The sequence below is a fragment of the Mobula birostris genome, chromosome 7, assembly GCF_030028105.1.
Source record: "Mobula birostris isolate sMobBir1 chromosome 7, sMobBir1.hap1, whole genome shotgun sequence".
Lineage (NCBI taxonomy): Eukaryota > Metazoa > Chordata > Chondrichthyes > Myliobatiformes > Myliobatidae > Mobula > Mobula birostris.
Genome location: NC_092376.1, coordinates 84,982,995 through 85,001,433, shown reverse-complemented (window position 1 = coordinate 85,001,433; position 18,439 = coordinate 84,982,995). Strand labels below are relative to the sequence as shown.

General features: G+C 43.5%; 1 protein-coding gene across 4 annotated transcripts in view; it reads left to right on the top strand.

Moving 5' to 3' along the window:
* Positions 1-18,439, top strand: part of LOC140200328 (ETS-related transcription factor Elf-1-like) — a 147,918-nt gene that overhangs the window by 71,837 nt on the left and 57,642 nt on the right. For all 4 annotated transcript variants that reach the window (XM_072263505.1, XM_072263509.1, XM_072263508.1 and 1 more), the window contains one exon: positions 4,354-4,525. In XM_072263505.1, coding sequence (XP_072119606.1) covers positions 4,354-4,525 — 172 coding nt within the window. The remainder of the gene's footprint in view (positions 1-4,353; positions 4,526-18,439) is intronic.

Genomic DNA, 18,439 nt, shown 5'->3' with positions numbered 1-18,439 from the left:
CCGTCTTCCCCTCCATGCAATACAGCACTCCTCATCAGCCTACTGCCCTCCGTCTGAGTAATACGGACTCCTCACCAATCTACCGTCCTCCCCTCCGTGCAGTACAGCACTCACCAATTATCAATGGCCTCCTCTATCTTGTGTCGAAAACTGAGAATGGACTCAAGCAAATAAACACAGTCCTACTGTACACTGCCACACTGGGCTGAGAGATCACTAACCAGGTTGCTAACCGGGCAGCTCAGTCATGGCCCAACACTGCGAGTGCAAAGTTCAAAAAACTATGTTTTTTTTTAATCATGATCTCTCTTGGAACACCCAGTGACCTCTCATGGAATCCCGGCTGAGAAACTCTGGTGCAGGCAGATCCAAAGTAATAATAACAGATAGTTCAGCTTTCCCACAATCGTATAAGATATTTTGCAAGCTGTTTCATTTCTGTGATGTGAAACTGATCAAAATGATTCTAAACAGAAGTTCCAGAAAATTAGATAGATGGTTAGACACTTTATTGATTCCAAGGAAATTATCGTGTCACAGTAGCATTACGAGTGCACAAATATACAAATATTAGAAGAGAAGTAAGAAGGAATAAATAAAAAGTTACCACAAACAGTCTAACAGGAAGTGGTCATCACTTCCCTGGCTATAGGTTGGCTCACTATAAAGCCTGATGACCAAAGGTGAGAATGACCTCATATAGCGCTCTTTGGAGCAGCCCAGTTGTCATCGTCCATTACTAAAATGCTCCTCTGTTCAGCCAAGGTGGCATTCAGAACGTGAGAAACATTGTCCTGAATTGCCAGGATTTTCCATCGGGTCCCTTGTTCTAACACAGTCTCCAGTGAGTCCGGTCTGACTCCTATAAAAGAGCCAGCCTTTCTAACCAGTTTATTGAGCCTGTTGGCATCTCTCGTGTTGATGCCATTGCCCCAGCATACCACCGCATAGAAGACTGTATTGGTGACAACAGACTGGTTGAACACGTGAAGGAGAGGCCTGCATACTCCGAAGGACCTCAGTCTCCTCAGGAAGTAGAGGCAACTCTGGACCTTCTTGTACACAGTCTCTGTGTTGGTGCTCTACCCAAGTCTGTCATCCAGGTGCACCCCCAGGTACTTGTAGCAAGAATATGAAAGGTGGAAATATGTTGAAAGATCTTGATGGTGAAATGATGTCTGGAGCTGCGGGAGCAGTTTGCAAGGTTAAACCAGCAAAAAATATTTTTTGTTTGAGTGACATACAGTAGGTTCTTACACTCAAGTCTTAGAGGCATATTATGATCTTATGACTTGTGGAAGGTGTGGAAATCAATGATTCACAGCTAAATAGACTTAGCTGAGTTACAGTTTAGAACAAGCTGCATTGATAGAGTCTTCCCAGTTCAAGGAAAATAGGCAAGTTTTTGAATTATTGATTGTTTTTGTATGAAAACCCACTTTCTATCCAAATGAATGTATATTTCAGTTTCACCGTTCTCATTACAAAATATTTTGTAATTTATAACAATGTTTTTTTTCCTCAATATGAAACAGAAAATTGATGTTAGTCTGAGTTAATTGGATTGTCAATTGAAACTTCTCAGTGAAATTTGACAGGATCCATGTTAGAATGGCTGGTATTTTCCAGGTATCAATCATGTATGTAATATCACTGGGCACCTTTATTTCCAAGATGGAGGTCTTGGTCTACAAATCAATGAATATTTGGCAGCCATAGGAATGCTGCTCTACAAAATGAGCGTTTCTATCTGGATTCCACTTGACTGATATTGAGAGACTTCAGAAGGTAACTTCAGACATCACTGGAGGTTGCTCCCACATCAAAAACAACATTTAGAGATCCTTGTTAGCGAATGTAATGAGTGCCTATATGGTCATACTTCTAGCAGAACTCTGAGTTGGAGATTTATGTTAGGCATCATAGACAACAAGAAAAGTCTCAGAAGTGCACATATACAAAGTCCCTAATCCAAAGGACTATCTCAGATATGCAATTCTCTTTTGACGCCCTTGAACAGCATTCACTCTGCAACCTCAGGTTTGCTAACCAGTCCTCACTTAGATAAGTGATGTTCTGTGGGAGACCTGTAGCCATGTTCATGGGACTAGACTGCAGTCACTATGAAGGACAATGTCATAGTCCTTCTCCACCATCAGCCACCATTACAAAGTCCCACAATTTGAGATCTGCTGCTCACTGCTTTGCGAAGTCATTCAAGCTCAAGGAGAAGTAACTGCTCACGCTTTGACTTAATTGAGGCGGCAGAATTGTGTGCATGGGCATTTAGCAACAGTGACATCTTCCCCGAGGGTAGAGCTCCATCAGCTCTACTCCTATGACTGTATAGGCTCTCCTGGTGAACCCTGAGCTTGTCATGAATAGGAAGGCTTTCTACTCTTTCAATATGCCAGTCGTTGTAGACTATAAGAAAACATTGTTTGTCATTGGTCTTGTGTTCCCTGGTGGTTGATACAACTCTTCCATTCTTTGGGAATATGCTTTGCTAGGCATCTTTAGTAGATGTTTTTGCCCTGAACCATGGATTTTGGAAGACAAGAGCTTCTTGATGCATGCATGGCTTCCAAATCCATTATGTACACCTTGCTTTCCACCTGCGTGTCAGTATCACAGCTATAGCATTACCAGGACAGTGGTGGAGAATACTATCAGCTTTCTCAGGATGAGAATACACTGTCTGCACCAGTCCAGGAGCACACTCTAGTCTGCATCCAACAGATGCTGAGCTCTATTCTGCATGCTCCACATCCTCACTAACACAGGGACACAATCCACATTCACAGATGCACTGCTTGAAATATCAAGCAGTTCGTGCTATTCATCTAATCATCACAGGTTGAAGATCTGTGTATCCTAACAAGAAACCCTGATCAAAGTAAGGTTGTAACCATGCAACATAGAAGGAGATCATTCCTTCTTTCATAGCTGTGCCAACCCTTTGAAAATGCTATTTAATTAACATCCACCATTTTCTATCATCCTGAAAATGCTTCCCTCTCGTGCATATATGCTGTTGAATTTGTTCTAACACTCTTTCAGGAAGTGCAGTGCTGATTATAACTTGCTGATTTGCTGTTTAAAAATTATCTCATTTTTCCCCCCAATGTTGACTCTCCTTTGTGGAAACAGTTTCTCCCTTTTTAAATCTTCTCAATCTTAAGTAACTCCCCTGCCTTGTGTAAACTTACTCAGCTTTACTCCACATCACTGAATTCAATCGTAACTGGTTAATGTTCAGGTTAATGCAATCATCTCAGGTTAATGTTCTTTCATGATACTGGGTTTTCTAATATTGATAAACTAAATGAACACGTAATTCATTTAATGATGTTAGTTGAAAGACAGATGTCAATTGGCCAAGATGCTCAGAGATTTTACTGCTCCTGGAACCAAATCATGGAATACTTTATACCCATTTAAGGATATAGACTGGTTCATAGCTTAAATCTCATCCAAAATGTGACACACATAGGAATATACTGTAGTTCTCCCTCAGAGCCACTCCAGTCACTTGAGCATGAAACCCAGCTATATTTTAGACCAGTGCATAGCGTATACTTTCAAGCCATAATCTGCTGATTTAAGAGATGAATCTGACAACTCTTCAGAAACTTTTGTATCAAACCATAGAGCTGCTGAGAATAGAGCCCCATTTCTAACTATACATTCAGAATATTTTCAGAAAAAAAGACAAATAATGGATGCATACAGCAGAATGATCAACTAAACATAAATTCAATAATACATTTCTTTCAGTATATTTTTAAAAAGCATTAGTGATGATTCTGCACATTATTAACTCCTACCTACCTAAAGCTGTAAAAGCAAGCAAATAATTTATATTAAGATCTCATGCTGATAGGATAATGTAAAAACTATGCCCTGCAACCGGCCCATGTTATCAGGCCCCTAAACCAAAACCAAGATGTGCATTTAAAACACTATTGGTCACGAGAAGCCAACATTTCTTATCACAACAGCTTGCTTTACAGATATAAGCACACAACAGTAATGCAATAAACACCATACTTCATTTGATATACAGTAAGTGATCTATTTACAGTTGCAAACTTTAACTTTATAGAGAATGATCAGAAAATAAACACGGATAATTTTATGGCTGGGGTCTGTCGTAACAGGGATTCTAGTTTCATCTTACGGTGACATTGGGATCAGAGGCATACACTACAGTTACTTGGCTCGTCTGCCTATGAACAGAACAGTACTTGGACAACCAAGCCACTCCCAGAGTCTTGTCAATTAAGATAAGAATGAATTTAAGCTTCAGAACATACAGCTGTCAGTAACCCATCTGTCGTTTTGCTTTTGCAGGTCGGTGGGTCATGTATTTTCCCTGCAGTCATTGTGGAGCAAGTCCCCAATGCCGACCTGCTCCAGGACTATTCTGGTCTTGCTTGTGATGAAGAAACAAACGGAATAATTAATGACAGTTCCCTGGATGTTGTTGAAGAACAAGTTATTGGAGAGGAGATCACAGTTTCAGGTTGGTGTATTCTCCTGTAATAAAAATCATTTGCATTGAGATCGAAGGAAAAGCTTTTTCCACTAAAAGTAAGAAAAGTAATTTGAAAGTAGAAAATAAAAAGGAAGCATGAGAGTATAAGGAAAATGAATGAATTAGCAGAAAAGAAAATGTAAGAAAATTAAAAAGAATGAAAAATAACAATTTAGAGCAATGAGGAGAGGAATCACAGTTGATTGCCCAACAAACAGGCATTCTTCTGTAGACACTTGCAGTAGAGTCTCTCAAATTCAAAAGTACATCACATTTTTATACCCTTAAGGTTAAAAGTAACAGCAGGTGATTCAATACAATTTCAATAGTGACAATGACATTGTTTACTTGAATAATTTGGGCAGACAATGCTTCCGTTGAATTACATATCTACAGTGGGAGACTTCCTCTGAATGACTTCCTCCCTCACAATCATTCAAGGCCCCAGACAGTCCTTCCAGCTGAGGCGACACTTCACTTGTGAGTCGGCTGGTGTGATATACTGCATCTGGTGCTCCCGGTGTGGCCTCCTATATATTAGTGAGACCAACGCAGACTGGGAGACCATTTCGCTGAACACCTACGCTCTGTCTGCCAGGATCTCCCAGTGGCCACACATTTTAATTCCACGTCCCATTCCTATTCTGATATGTCTATCCACGGCCTCCTCTACTGTAAAGATGAAGGCACACTCAGGTTGGAGGAACAACACCTTATATTCCGTCTGGGTAGCCTCCAACCTGATGGAATGAACATTGATTTCTCTAACTTCCGTTAATGTCCCTCCTCCCCTCCTTACCCCATCCCTTATTTATTTATTTATTTATTCTCTCTCTCTCTTTACCCTCCTTTACCCTCTCTCTTTTTTTCTCTCTCTGTCACTCCTTGCCTGCTCTCCAACTTCCTCTGGGCTCCCCTCCCCCTTTCTTTCTCCCTAGGCCTCCTGTCCCATGATCCACCCCCTTCTCCAGCTCCATATCCCTTTTGCCAATCAATTTTCCAGCTCTTAGCTTCGTCCCTCCCCCCACCTCCTGCCCCATCTTCTCCTATCATTTTGGATCTCCCCCTCCCCCTTTCAAATCTCTTACTATCTCTTCTTTCAGTTAGCCCTGACTAAGGGTCTTGGCCCGAAACGTCGACTGTACCTCTTCGTATAGATGCTGCCTGGCCTGCTGCATTCCACCAGCATTTTGTGTGTGTTGTCTGAATGTTCAAACACCTTTGCTTGGTCAAACTAACTCACATAAATATTCTAAAAACTTCTGAAGACAGAAATCCCAGACACCAAAAATAATGTTTCCAGGGCTGTCTATGAGTACACAAATATCCCAACTATTGATTGTCTATACCCGTGGCCTTGTTGCCTCCTTCCCAGCTGGCCCATTGGGGTTTAATCACATCCTTCCCTTTGCCTCTTTATTCTCTGATAGCTAAAACTCAAGTAATGGCTACCAGCAGATACCCTGGGCAGGGGAACAGTGAGGAAACTTTGTTTTAGGTTCACAGGCAACAGTTCACTTTCCATGCCATGTCAGTGGATTGTCAGGATAATCTGATAACATGACTCTCAGCCCCTTTGATCGCTCTACAGGAGGGTTAGGGTTAGTCTCTATTGCAATGGCTGCAAGGACCTTATCCCAGTGGCACCCTCTCCTGAACTGGCCTTTCAATCGCTGGCCTAACTACTGAAAGGGCCCAGCTCATTTGAGTCCACTTCCATTCCAGGCTGAGGTGGTTGCCTTTGGACATGATGCAATTTTTTCTCTTTCTCAGCCTGCATTGACATCAAGGTTGTGAAACTTAATGTCTCTGCTGTAACTTGGATACATTCCCCTCTACTGATTCCCACACGCTGTCCCTGCTTAGGGCTGCTGTCTCTCTGTGAGACATGTTATCTATTCCAGTGGTCCCCAACCACCGGGCCGCGGACCGGTACCAGGCCGCAAAGCATGTGCTACCGGGCCGCGAGGAAGCGATATGATTTGGCGATATGAGTCAGCTGCACCTTTCCTCATTCCCTGTCACGGCCACTGTTGAGCCATTATGCATGCAAGGTCATTACCCGCGCGTCATCCATGTCAGCGGGGGAAGGAGATCAACTCCTCAAGCTTGCAAATGACGGCGGGCTGAAAAGTATGTTTGACATAACACCTCTGCCAGCATTCTGCATCAAAGTCAAGGCTAAAAATCCTGAGATAGCCACGAAATCACTGAAAACGTTGCTTCCATGTCCAACATATCTCTGCAATGAATGCAATAAAAATTAACTTGCCGAATAGACTGCACACAAAGAACCCCCTTCGAGTATCGCTGTCTCCCATCGCCGCTCGATGGGACTGTTTTGTTACAGGGAAACAAGCCCAGGGCTCCCACTGATTCAGCGATATTGGTGTGTTGCAATAATTTTATATATTCATACGGGGAAAATATGCGCTGCGTGTTTAATATCCAAACGTTACTTAAAATGTTATGATGCTATTGACTTATACAACCACGTAACAATTACAGCACGGAAACAGGCCATCTTGACCCTTCTAGTCTGTGCCGAACGCTACTCTCACCTAGTCCCACCGACCTGCACTCAGCCCATAACCCTCCATTCCTTTCCTGCCCATATACCTATCCAATTTTTCTTTAAGTGATAATATTGAACCTCTTTCTGCCACTTCTACTGGAAGTTCGTTCAACACTTACTTCAAGCTCCCCTGATAATTGACTTATCGCTATATTCATGTGAGTAAAATATGCACTGTGTGTTTAATATTAAATTCATTAGATAAACCCTTTTAGAAAGGAAATTGAGTGTATTTCACTTATCACCGATATTCCAGTCGTGATTAACACCTGCCCCCCCCCCCCAAACAGAATCGCCAAAAACGATTTGTGGAAAAAATTGTACACGTATGTGCAAGTCACACATGCGCGCTGGTGCCCGCGCAAGGCTTCATGGTCATTGTAGTCTTTCTTGGGGTAAACCCAGCGTATTTGACTGCTACTCTTGTCCGTTGGCAACCCTACCACCACCACCCACCCCACCACCCATCCCCCCGGTCCGTCGGTCCGCAAGAATATTGTCAATATGAAACCGGTCCGCAGTGCGAAAAAGGTTGGGGACCCCTGGTCTATTCTGTGGGTCACACACATTTGCTGGCCCTTTCCTGTTTTTGGTACTTCTCCCGTTCCTGAATCTATGATAGCATCTGCCTTCTTCAGTGTGTCTATCCCCTGGACACTGTTTAAGCACACTCAAGAATCTACAGGAAGCTGCACTCCTTCTATTTCAAGTACCTGAGGTTCACTTCACTCTGCCTTCATTATTTCACTCCCTGAACTGGGAATGTAAATCACCTCTCTGGTGTGTTGGCAAGGGTAGATTAGTTATCAACACTGACCCTGTGCCACTAACATATCGCATTGCTGGCCCCCTAATAAACCTCTTATGTACATTTGTGGGTGACTAGTACTAGCAATGGAGACTGCTGACAGCCATTTGTCTGTCCTAGATGCTGTCATCACTTGCTCTATAATGTAGCCAGCAGCCAAATCAGACAGAGAGTGCATTGCTTTCATTTCTACCTGTTGTGGTGGGTGACTCTCATGCCATTCTCTCTTTTTAGGACATTGCCTTCAACTCTGAGAGGCCACAGTGTAGTAAATCATCTCCTTTACCTTTCTATGCCTATTCTGGCATTTCCTTGCTAGGTGTCCTGGTTGCTAGCACACAAAGCAAGTCCTCTGCATCTTCACAGCAGCCACTTTAGCCACTGTACATTCACTACAGCCACTTTAAGATCTCGCTTCCTCCTCCACTGGTCTATCTCACCAGCCCATGATACTATCACTGGAGAAGGTCAATTCCATTTCTATCCCCAAATCTAAAACTTCCTGGTGGGCTGAGCTCAGAACTCCTTTCAGCATTTTCAGGAAGACCAGATCATCCCTCCCTGGATTGGCCAGTCCTGAGAACTCATCATATGCTTGGTATTTATGCTGTGCAATTCGGAGCAAATTGGTCAATTCTAGGGACTACAGTTTAGGGAGAAAGTAAGGTCTTGGATAGGTAGCAGAGGATGTTTTCTGGATTGTAGGCTTTTAAAATCTCATCTGAAATGGGTAGTGTTATTGGTAGCTGGATAAACATGGGTGTGTGTGGAATGAATTGAACAGTTTTTCCAAATAACCTAACCTAAAAGCTCTCCTTGGTTGCTGGTAATTCTATATATCTATTATTAATTGACTAAAGAATGAAAAAATATAATCTCAAATTATTATGGGGAATGACAACGAACAATTAAATATAACAAAGAATTCTGAAGATCTTGAGAGATCTTAATAAGTCAATAATGGTGAAATAGATTTCCTTCTGAGGATAACTGAGCCCCTTTGGGGGACAAAACAGAGACAGGAACAGTAAAATAAACGTTGCAGAATATTCATGCGGTGGTTTAGGTCTGAATTCTGAACTGTTTCTGTTGACTGTTGTGTAGTATGCATCCATTATCTTGCTTTTTTCCTGAAAATATTCTGGTAAAAACAAATCCTAAACGACAACAACACAAATCAGATCAATTATCATTCAAACCATACATAGATACAGTACAGCTAAATGAAACAGCATTCTGGGATCAGCATTCAAAAATAGTGAGTAACATAATTCAAAATATCAAGCAAAGAAGCAGATTCACTTGAAAAAGAAATATATATAGTCCAAGGCCCTGAGCGACAACGTCCAGCAATCGATAATACAGTCTCCCGGCAGCGTACAGATGCACACAATCCAGCCTGTCATCCTCTGCTCGAACATAATAGGGCAGCACCGATAGGAAAGGCCAGGCCCCAGCCGAGCTCAGAGGCCATGCTGTAAATGCCTCCGTGTCTCTCACCTGGTCTGCGGCAGCAGGCAAGTCTGAGGCTTGAGGCCTAGACCTTGCGACAACCGAGACCACACAGCTCCCATGCTGCCTGTACCACCACCAGACAAGGGTAACAGGCTTGTGACAACTTGCATTATCACTGCACGACGGAGTCTTGCTACAACCGAGACTACACAGCTCCCATGCTGCCTGTACCTCCACCAGACAAGGGTAACAGGCTTGTGGCAACTTGCATTATCACTGCACGACGGAGTCTTGCGATTGCAGGTGAAATATCCAAGACAATCTCCCACAGTTATACTGCACCAAATTCGATGCTTCCGAGTGGTGGGCAGAAACCTGGTCTGTAGCCAGGTCAGCTCCTCCGATACCCCGACAGGCTCCTCCGGGACCATCCTGGCTGGCCCCTTCGAGGCCTCAGCCAACCTCTTCGACACGTTGGCCGGCTCCACCGCCGACATGAGTCCAGCTACTCCGCTCACTGATGGAGTGGCCCTCCAGTACCCACTGTTCTCAGAGTAGAATAGTCCAACACAGAGGTTACGGTGTTATGGAGCCACATATCTACCGCTGTACACTATTGTTAATTTCAGAATAGAGTCCTTTTGACCAAGCCATTTTATGACTGTTTATGAGATCTTACTGCAAGTGGATTGGCACCTGCAACTTCCGATACCAGTGGTTTCAACAGGGACGGTGATAAAAGTCATGTGCTGAAAGGCAGCAACATAAATATTTTCACCAAAGAAATGATTTAAATTGTACCACCGGAGGCAACAATATGACCAGTGCAAAGACATCAACGTAAAGAATGCCAAAAGACAGCAATGTGATCAGTGACACCAGACAGAGCATTGTAAGACGGTTACCAGGTATCGCAATGTCGCAATATACGCTCTAGTATCAATTGTTTGGCGACAATAAAGTATAAAGTATAAACAATGCCACCAAAGACAGCAGTGTAAATGGCATCACCAATGCCAGCAAAATCATCAGTGCTCCTCAGACAGCAGCTTCAAAAAACCCATTAGGAGCAGCAGTACAAAAAGTACAAATGAAGAGGGCAACATAAAGTATGCCAGCAGAGACATTGATATAATCTGCGATAGCAAATGAACCAATATCGAAAGAGGTACCAGAGATTACAACATGCACTGCACCACCATAGAAACAATGTCACCTGGTGCATCAATGCAAGTTCTTCCTCCAACAACTTGAATATAAACAGTGCTGCGTCAGACACAAACATTAAAATCCTAGAGGGAGCCTTTGAAAATGTACCAGCAGAGGCAATGGAAATAGTGACAACTGAGGCACTGTAGAAGTTACAATATTTAAACGCTACTACCTGAGAATTATAAGGAGTTTCATTGGAGAAGTCAACATAACAGTCCCAACAGAAGCAGCCAAGCAGTCTGTGCTGCAGGATAAGCCTTCCCCGCAGAGATGACAATATAATCTGTGCCATCAGGCACCATAATATAAACTGTGGCACAACAGACAGTAGCATTGACATGACAATCAGGATATCAGACACAGAGCAAAGCAAGCAATGCCACTAGAGACAGTAATTTAAAGACTGCCGCCAGAGGCCACAATACAGCTGTTCCACTGGAGGCTGCAGTATAAACTGTGTCACAGGGAGCTGCAGTACTACTGTATCGCCATAGACAGCAGTATAAACAGCTCCATCACACTTCCACCAGAGACAGCAGTATAAACTGCGTCACCAGAGTAGTACGAGCTGAACAGTACGAGCTGCTCCACCAGAGGCAGCAGTGCAAACTGTGCCTGAGAGGCAGCTGTGTTAATGGATTACTGTCGCTAAGCAGTGTGGTCCGCATAGATAAAGCAGGCCAAAGGCAACTGATTCTGAGCTGACAGTTTTATAATTCTGCTAAACAGTGTAATACGTACAACTAGAAGCAACAGTGTCACCAGAAACAGCAGTATAAATTGTTCTGCTAGAGGCGAGAATATAAATTACGCTCTGAAATGCAGCACCATCCAGTTGTTTCAGTCTCTGTAACATGATGTGCCTGAAATACCTGTAAACACTGCACCATCAGAGAAAGCACTATAAGTGCTGCCAGCAGATACCTCTGCAGAAACGGTGCCCTGTTTGCTGGGATATCAACAATGCCATCAGATACAGCAATATTGACTGTCCCAGCAGGAGCTGTAATAGAAATAGCACCTCTAGACGTACATTATAAAGTATAACTCCACAAAAAGCAATCATTTCCTTGCTGTTTTTCTCCATAATATTGCAGTTCCTACTCCACATGATTCACAACAGTATTCCATGCATTGCCCTGTAATTATCTTTCTTCACTAGAGTGAACAGTAGCTGAAAATGACTGTAGAGGCTGTGCTTTAACAATATTTATTGGTAGATCACCTTCTATAAATGAGACCCATTATTCAACATTAAGAGTCAATAGCAGAATTTATATAGTCCTTACAAATTAATCTACGGTTAGTATTTGACTCATGAGGAAGTATCAGAAATTAGAACAGCACAGTGAAGAGCTGGTAGAGCTGCTACCTCATTGCTCCAGCAATCTGAGTTTCATCCTCACCCAAGATCCACAAACTTAACTCTCTGGGTTAGCCGATTGCTTCTGTCCACTGAATTCATGTCTGCATACCTTGACTCCACTTTATGCCCCTTGTTTCAGACTCTTCCCAGCTATATTCACAACACTTCACATGTTCTCCATCTCCTCAACATTCAATTCCCTGGCCCCAATCGCCTCATTTTCACCACAGTGGTCGAGTCCCTAAAGACTTCTATTCCCCCATCAAGAAGGTCTTAAAGCTCTCCACTTCTTTCTTGACAGCAGATTTGAACAGACTCCCAACTCCACCACCTGCCTCCATCTCCCAGACGTGGACCCCACCCTCAACAATTTCACTTTCAGCTCCTCCCACTTTCTCCAAACACAAGGTGAAGTTATGAGCACCCGCGTGGGCCCCAGCCATGCCTTGCCTTTTTGTTGGCTACATGGAACAGATCATGTTCCAAGCCTTCCCTGGTAACGCTCCCCAGTTCTACCTCTGTCACAATGACGACTGCATTGGTGCTTCTTCATGCACCCATCAATTTCATCAACTTTGCCTCCAACTTTCACCCTGCCCATAACTTTACTTGGTCCATTTCTGACACCTCTCTCCTCTATCTCCATCACTGGAGACAAATAGCCTACTTTTATATTGTATAATCCCACCACTCCCCACTGCTCTCTTGACTATACCTCTTCCCACCCTGACTCCAGTAAAAATGCTATTGCCTTTTCAGTTCCTTCATCTCTGCCACATCTGTTCCCGGGATGAGGTTTTCCTCTCCAGGACATCAGAGATGTCCTCCTTCAAAGAATGGGGTTTCCCTTCCTCCACCATTGATGCCGCATTCACCCGCATCTCCTCCATTTCCAGAATATCCACGCTCATCCCAACCTCCTGCCACCTTAACAGTGATAGTCCTTCTCTCTCTCTTCTTACCTATCACCTCATCAGCCTTCACACATCAGTCAGAATCAGAATCAGGTTTATTAGCACCTGCATGTGATGTGAAACTTGTTAACTTAGCAGCAGCAGTTCAATGCAATACATAATATAGAAGTGAGAAAAAAATAATAAATAAAATACAAATAATAATAATAAATAAGTAAATCAATTACAGTATATGTATATTGAATAGATTGAAAAAAAACATGCAAAAAACTGTATATTTTAAGAAGTGAGGTAGTGTCCAAGGGTTCAATTTCCACTTAGGAATCAGATGGCAGAGGGGAAGAAGCTGTTCCTGAATTGCTGAGTGTGTGCCTTCAGGCTTCAGTACCTCCTACCTGATGGTAACAGTGAGAAAAGGGCATGCCCTGGGGTGCTGGGGGGTCCTTAATAATGAAAGCTGCCTTTCTGAGACACCACTCCCTGAAGATGTCCTGGGTACAACTTTCACGTCACATGCCAGTGATAATAAACCTGATTCTGATTCTGATACTTTGTAGGCTAGTATCCAAGATGAAGCTGACTAGATTTACAACCCTTCTGCAGCTTCTTTCGGTCCTCTGTAGTAGCACCCTCCCCATACCAGAGAGTGATGCAACCTGTCAGAATGCTCTCCACGGTACATCTATATTTTTTGAGTGTATTTGTTGACATGCCAAATCTCTTCAAACTCCTAATAAAGTATAGCCACTGTCTTGCCTTCTTTATAACTACATTGATATGTTGCGACCAGGTTAGATCCTCAGAGATCTTGACATCCAGGAACTTGAAGCTGCTCACTCTCTCCACTTCTGATCCCTCTATGAGGATTGGTATGTGTTCCTTCGTCTTACCCTTTCTGAAGTCCCCAATCAGCTCTTTCATCTTACTGACTTTGAGTGCCAGGTTGTTGCTGCGGCACCACTCCACTAGTTGGCATATCTCACTCCTGTACGCCCTCTCGTCACCACCTGAGATTCTACCAACAATGGTTGTATCATCAGCAAATTTATAGATGGTGTTTGAGCTATGCCTAGCCGCACAGTCGTGTGTATATAGAGAGTAGAGCAGTGGGCTAAGCACACACCCTGAGGTGCATCAGTGTTGATCATCAGTGAGGAGGAGATGTTATCACCAATCTGCAATGACTGTGGTCTTCCAGTTAGGAAGTCGAGGATCCAATTGCAGAGCGAGGTACGGAGGCCCAGGTTCTGCAACTTCTCAATCAGGATTGTGGGAATGATGATATTAAATGCTGAGCTATAGTCCATGAACAACATCCTGACGTAGGTGTTTGTGTTGTCTAGGTGGTCTAAAGCGGTGTGGAGAGCCATTGAGGTTGCGTCTGCCATTGACCTATTTTGGCGATAGGCAAACTGCAATGGGTCCAGGTCCTTGTTGAGGCAGGAGTTCAGTTTAGTCATAAACAACCTCTCAAAGCATTTCATCACTGTCGATGTGAGTGCTACTGGGCAATAGTCATTAAGGCAGCTCACATTATTCTTCTGAGGCACAGGTATAATGGTTGCCTTTTTGAAGCAAGTGGGAACTTCCGCCCATAGCAGTGAGAGGTTGAAAATGTCCTTGAATACTCCTGCTAGTTGGTTGGCACAGGTTTTCAGAGCCTTGCCAGGTACTCCATCAGGACTTTCCACCTTGCGAAGGTTCACTCTCTTTAAAGACAGCCTAACATCGGCCTCTGAGACAGAGATTAGAGGGTCATCAGGTGCAGCAGGGATCTTCACAACTGTAGTTGTGTTCTCCCTTTCAAAGCAGGCATAGAAGGCACTGCTTCACTACCAGATGAACTCATCACTGCCATTCATGCTATTGGGTTTCGCTTTGTAGGAAGCAACGTCTTTCAAACCCTGCCAGAGTTGCCGTGCGTCTGATGTCGCTTCCAACCTCTTTTGAAACTGTCTCTTTGCCCTTGAAATAGCCCTCCACAAATCATACCTGTTTTTCTGGTACAGGTCTGGGTCTCCAGACTTGAATGCCATAGATCTAGCCTTCAGCAGACGACGTACCTCCTGGTTCATCCACAGCTTTTGGTTTGGGAATGTACAGTAAGTCTTTCTAGGCACACACTCATCCACACAGGTTTTAATGAAGTCAATAACAACTGCACCATGCTCATCCAGATTCGAAGATTCAAAGCAGTCCTGTAGGTGCTCCTGTGCTTCCCTTGTCCATACCTTCTTGGTCATCACTACTGGTGCTACAGTCTTCAGTGTCTGCCTGTACTCAGGGAATAGAAGTACAGCCAGGCAATCAGACTTCCCAAACTGAGGGTGCGGAATAGCACGGTAGGCATTCTTGATGGTGGTGTAGCAATGGTCCAGTGTGTTGTTTCCTATGGTCTTCGCAACCTCTGCCATCCTCTATGGGACCCTACCACCAAACACATCTTTACCTCCCCTCCACTCTCCGCTTCCCTCCATGATTCCCTTGTCCATTCATCCCTCCTGGAACTTATTCCTGCAAGCAGTAAAAGTGCTACACCTGCTAATTCACCTCTCCTCACCTCCTTTCAGAGCCTGAAACAGTCCTTCCAGGTGAGCAAACACTTCACCTGCAAATCTGCTGGGGTGGTCTACTGAACCCGATGCGCCCAATGCGACCCCCTCTACATTGGCGAGACTCAATGTAGACTGAGAGACTGCTTTGCCGAGCATCTCGGCTCCACCCACAAAAAGCAGAATATCCCAGTGGCTAACCAGTTCAATTCCTATCCCCCATTCACATTCCAATATGTTGATCCATGGCCTCCTCTTCTGCCATGTTGAGACTACTCTCAGGCTGGAGAAGCAACACATCATTCCATCTAGGTAGACTCAAACCTGACGGCATAAACATTGATTTCTCCAACTTCTGGTAATCTTTTTTTACCGTCCCAATCCTCATTTCCCCACTGGCCTCTTACCTCTTCCTCAACTGCCTGATAACTCTCCCTGGTGCCTCTCCTCTTTCTCTTTCTCCAATAATCCACCCTTCTCTCCTATCAGATTCCTTCTTCTCCAGCCCTTTGCCTTTTCCACCTGTCACCTCCCAGATTCTAACTTCATTCCCCTCCCCCACCCACCTGGCTCCACTTATCACCTTCTAGATCAGGGGGGTCCCACTTTTTTTTATCCCATGGACCTATACCATTAAGCAAGTGGCCAGTGGACCACAGACTGGTAAGCCCTGTTCTAGATTATTCCCTGCACCTACCCCACTTTATTTTGGCTTCTTCTCCTTTCCTTTCCAGTCCTGATGAAGGGTTTCGGCTGTTCATTCATTTCCATTGGATGTTGCCTGACCTGCTGAATCCCGCTTGCATATCGTGCATGCTACGCTGGATCTCCAGCACATGTTGGGGTTCTGGAGTCTGCAGGTTCTTCTTGTATCCACATGTTTCCTCCGCGCTCTCTGGTTTCCACCCACATACTAAACACATATGGGTTGTAAGATACTTGGCCATTTGTAAATTGCCCCTAATGGAATAGGCTGATAGAATTGGGTGGAGTGGGGAGGAACATAGTGGCTGTTGAGCTTGTGTGGAGAATAGATCACAGAGAAGATCAGTGAAATAATGGGATTGCTCTGTGAGCTAGCATAGAGTGAGTGGACTGAATGGCCTACTTGGCCATAAGGAAATATGAAATTGTGAACCACATTGTAATGATATAGCATGCTACATTGATCATTTCTTTTGATCCACATACATTATGAATTAGAGTTATAGTGTTTTTAGGAAAAGTTGCAATTTTTCTTTTTGTTGTTATACCATAATCTCCAGGAATTTATATGATTTCATTCTGCATATGCTGCATATTAAACCCTCCATTAACATTACCTGCCGTGTATACTATATTATAGAATTATCTTTAAGGCCTTTGATCACCAGTCTATGATCAACCCTACACTCTTGATTTCACTGACTGGATTTAACTTGTTCTCCTTCCACACTCTTATCCAAACACCTGACATGCCGAAATGTGTTACCTATCTGATACAAGAACTTTCACTTGAGGAAAAGTTTTACGGAGAATAGGACTGAATGTTTTGGCTTACATCGGGTTAAACAGTGTGCCTTAATGATTCCAAGATCCTATGAAGCCAGAGCACTACCGGTAGCAGGTGAGCCTAAATCTGAGCTGGATGCCAAAAGCCAACAAATACTGCAGGTGTGTTTTTGACTCACCCCAGCTTTAATCTTCTTCATTGACCAACTGTTTTGCTAATGAATTGAATACAAAATTCCTGCAACAGAATACTTCAGTCCGTCACTCTGGATGAAGAATGTCCCAGGCTGTAGCAGCTGTTAGATTGGTTCACAGTCTTTTGTTGCGAGTAACGTGGTTGATATGGAAAACGCTTGGCAGCCTGCAGCATTGACAGCAGGTGATCCAAGATGTATGGTGAAGACTCTTATGTCCTTCTCAAATGTTTACCTATATTTGTAGTACAATCTTTTCAAATGATATCCTGCTTTGATGTATTGTCTTTAATATAGTAAAGTACTCAAATGACTATAAAGATGTTCCCAGTTCGATGTACATCCAACCTTTCCATTCAGTCATTATTTACAGAAATGCACTCTGTGACTCAAGCTTATAAGTGACCATTTAATCACACTGCAGCAATAATGTTAAAGTATGTTGGACTCCATCAATGACTCAAAGTGTCTGACTAGTACTAGAGCAATGTGCAGTGATAATAGACCCAAGAATCCTTCCCAACAATGTACATCTGAAATTAGCCCCAAGCCTCATGAGGTATTGCATACGTAGTCATTTGCGTTTTTTTTAACAGAGTACCCAATATATAAATGCAGATAAATAAGATAGATTATTTGATCAGATGCTTCCAATAGTCCCATATCTCATTCCCAAGAAATCCTGATGCACCAGTAGGGAGCAACCATGGTTTTGGTCATTGGCTTTCTGGTGAAATCTGCCTTCAGTGCAACATTCCGTACATAGTGGCTGCTCTCTTCTCCTTTCCTAAGACCCCACCCTGGGAGGGAAATGACTGTGGTCAAAGGTTGGCTAGGAAGTCTTGAAGCTCAGTATTTGCTGGTGAGGTTTGAGGGACGCTCAGCGATTGATACAGTGGAGGGAATGGTGGAGTCAAGAAGGGCCAGCTGTACATTTGATGGAGGATTGTGAGTGGGGGGAGTTGGCTGAAGGAATTGGGGTGAAAAGTCTGCCACATCATTGTGCACGGTTTGAGTTCCAAGTGGGTGGGATGGGGAAAGACCATGCAGCAAAGGTGACTAAATAGTAGGAAATGCACTGAATTTTCTGACTATCACAAAATAACCAATTGGCCTTCACTAAGTGTCATGCCAAGTTTCATTTGAGAAGTAAACATTATATGCAATTGAATTTCTTTCCATGTGTTTTAACCAACGACAGGTCATAAGTTTAAAAATCTCATTAAATGACTCACCTTTTCTTTTGCACCCTGATGCCTGTCAAGCTCAGGTGCTCAGGCACTGGAGTATTTGGGCACTACTGATCCTGAGCCACTAAGAACGTTAATAGCTCCT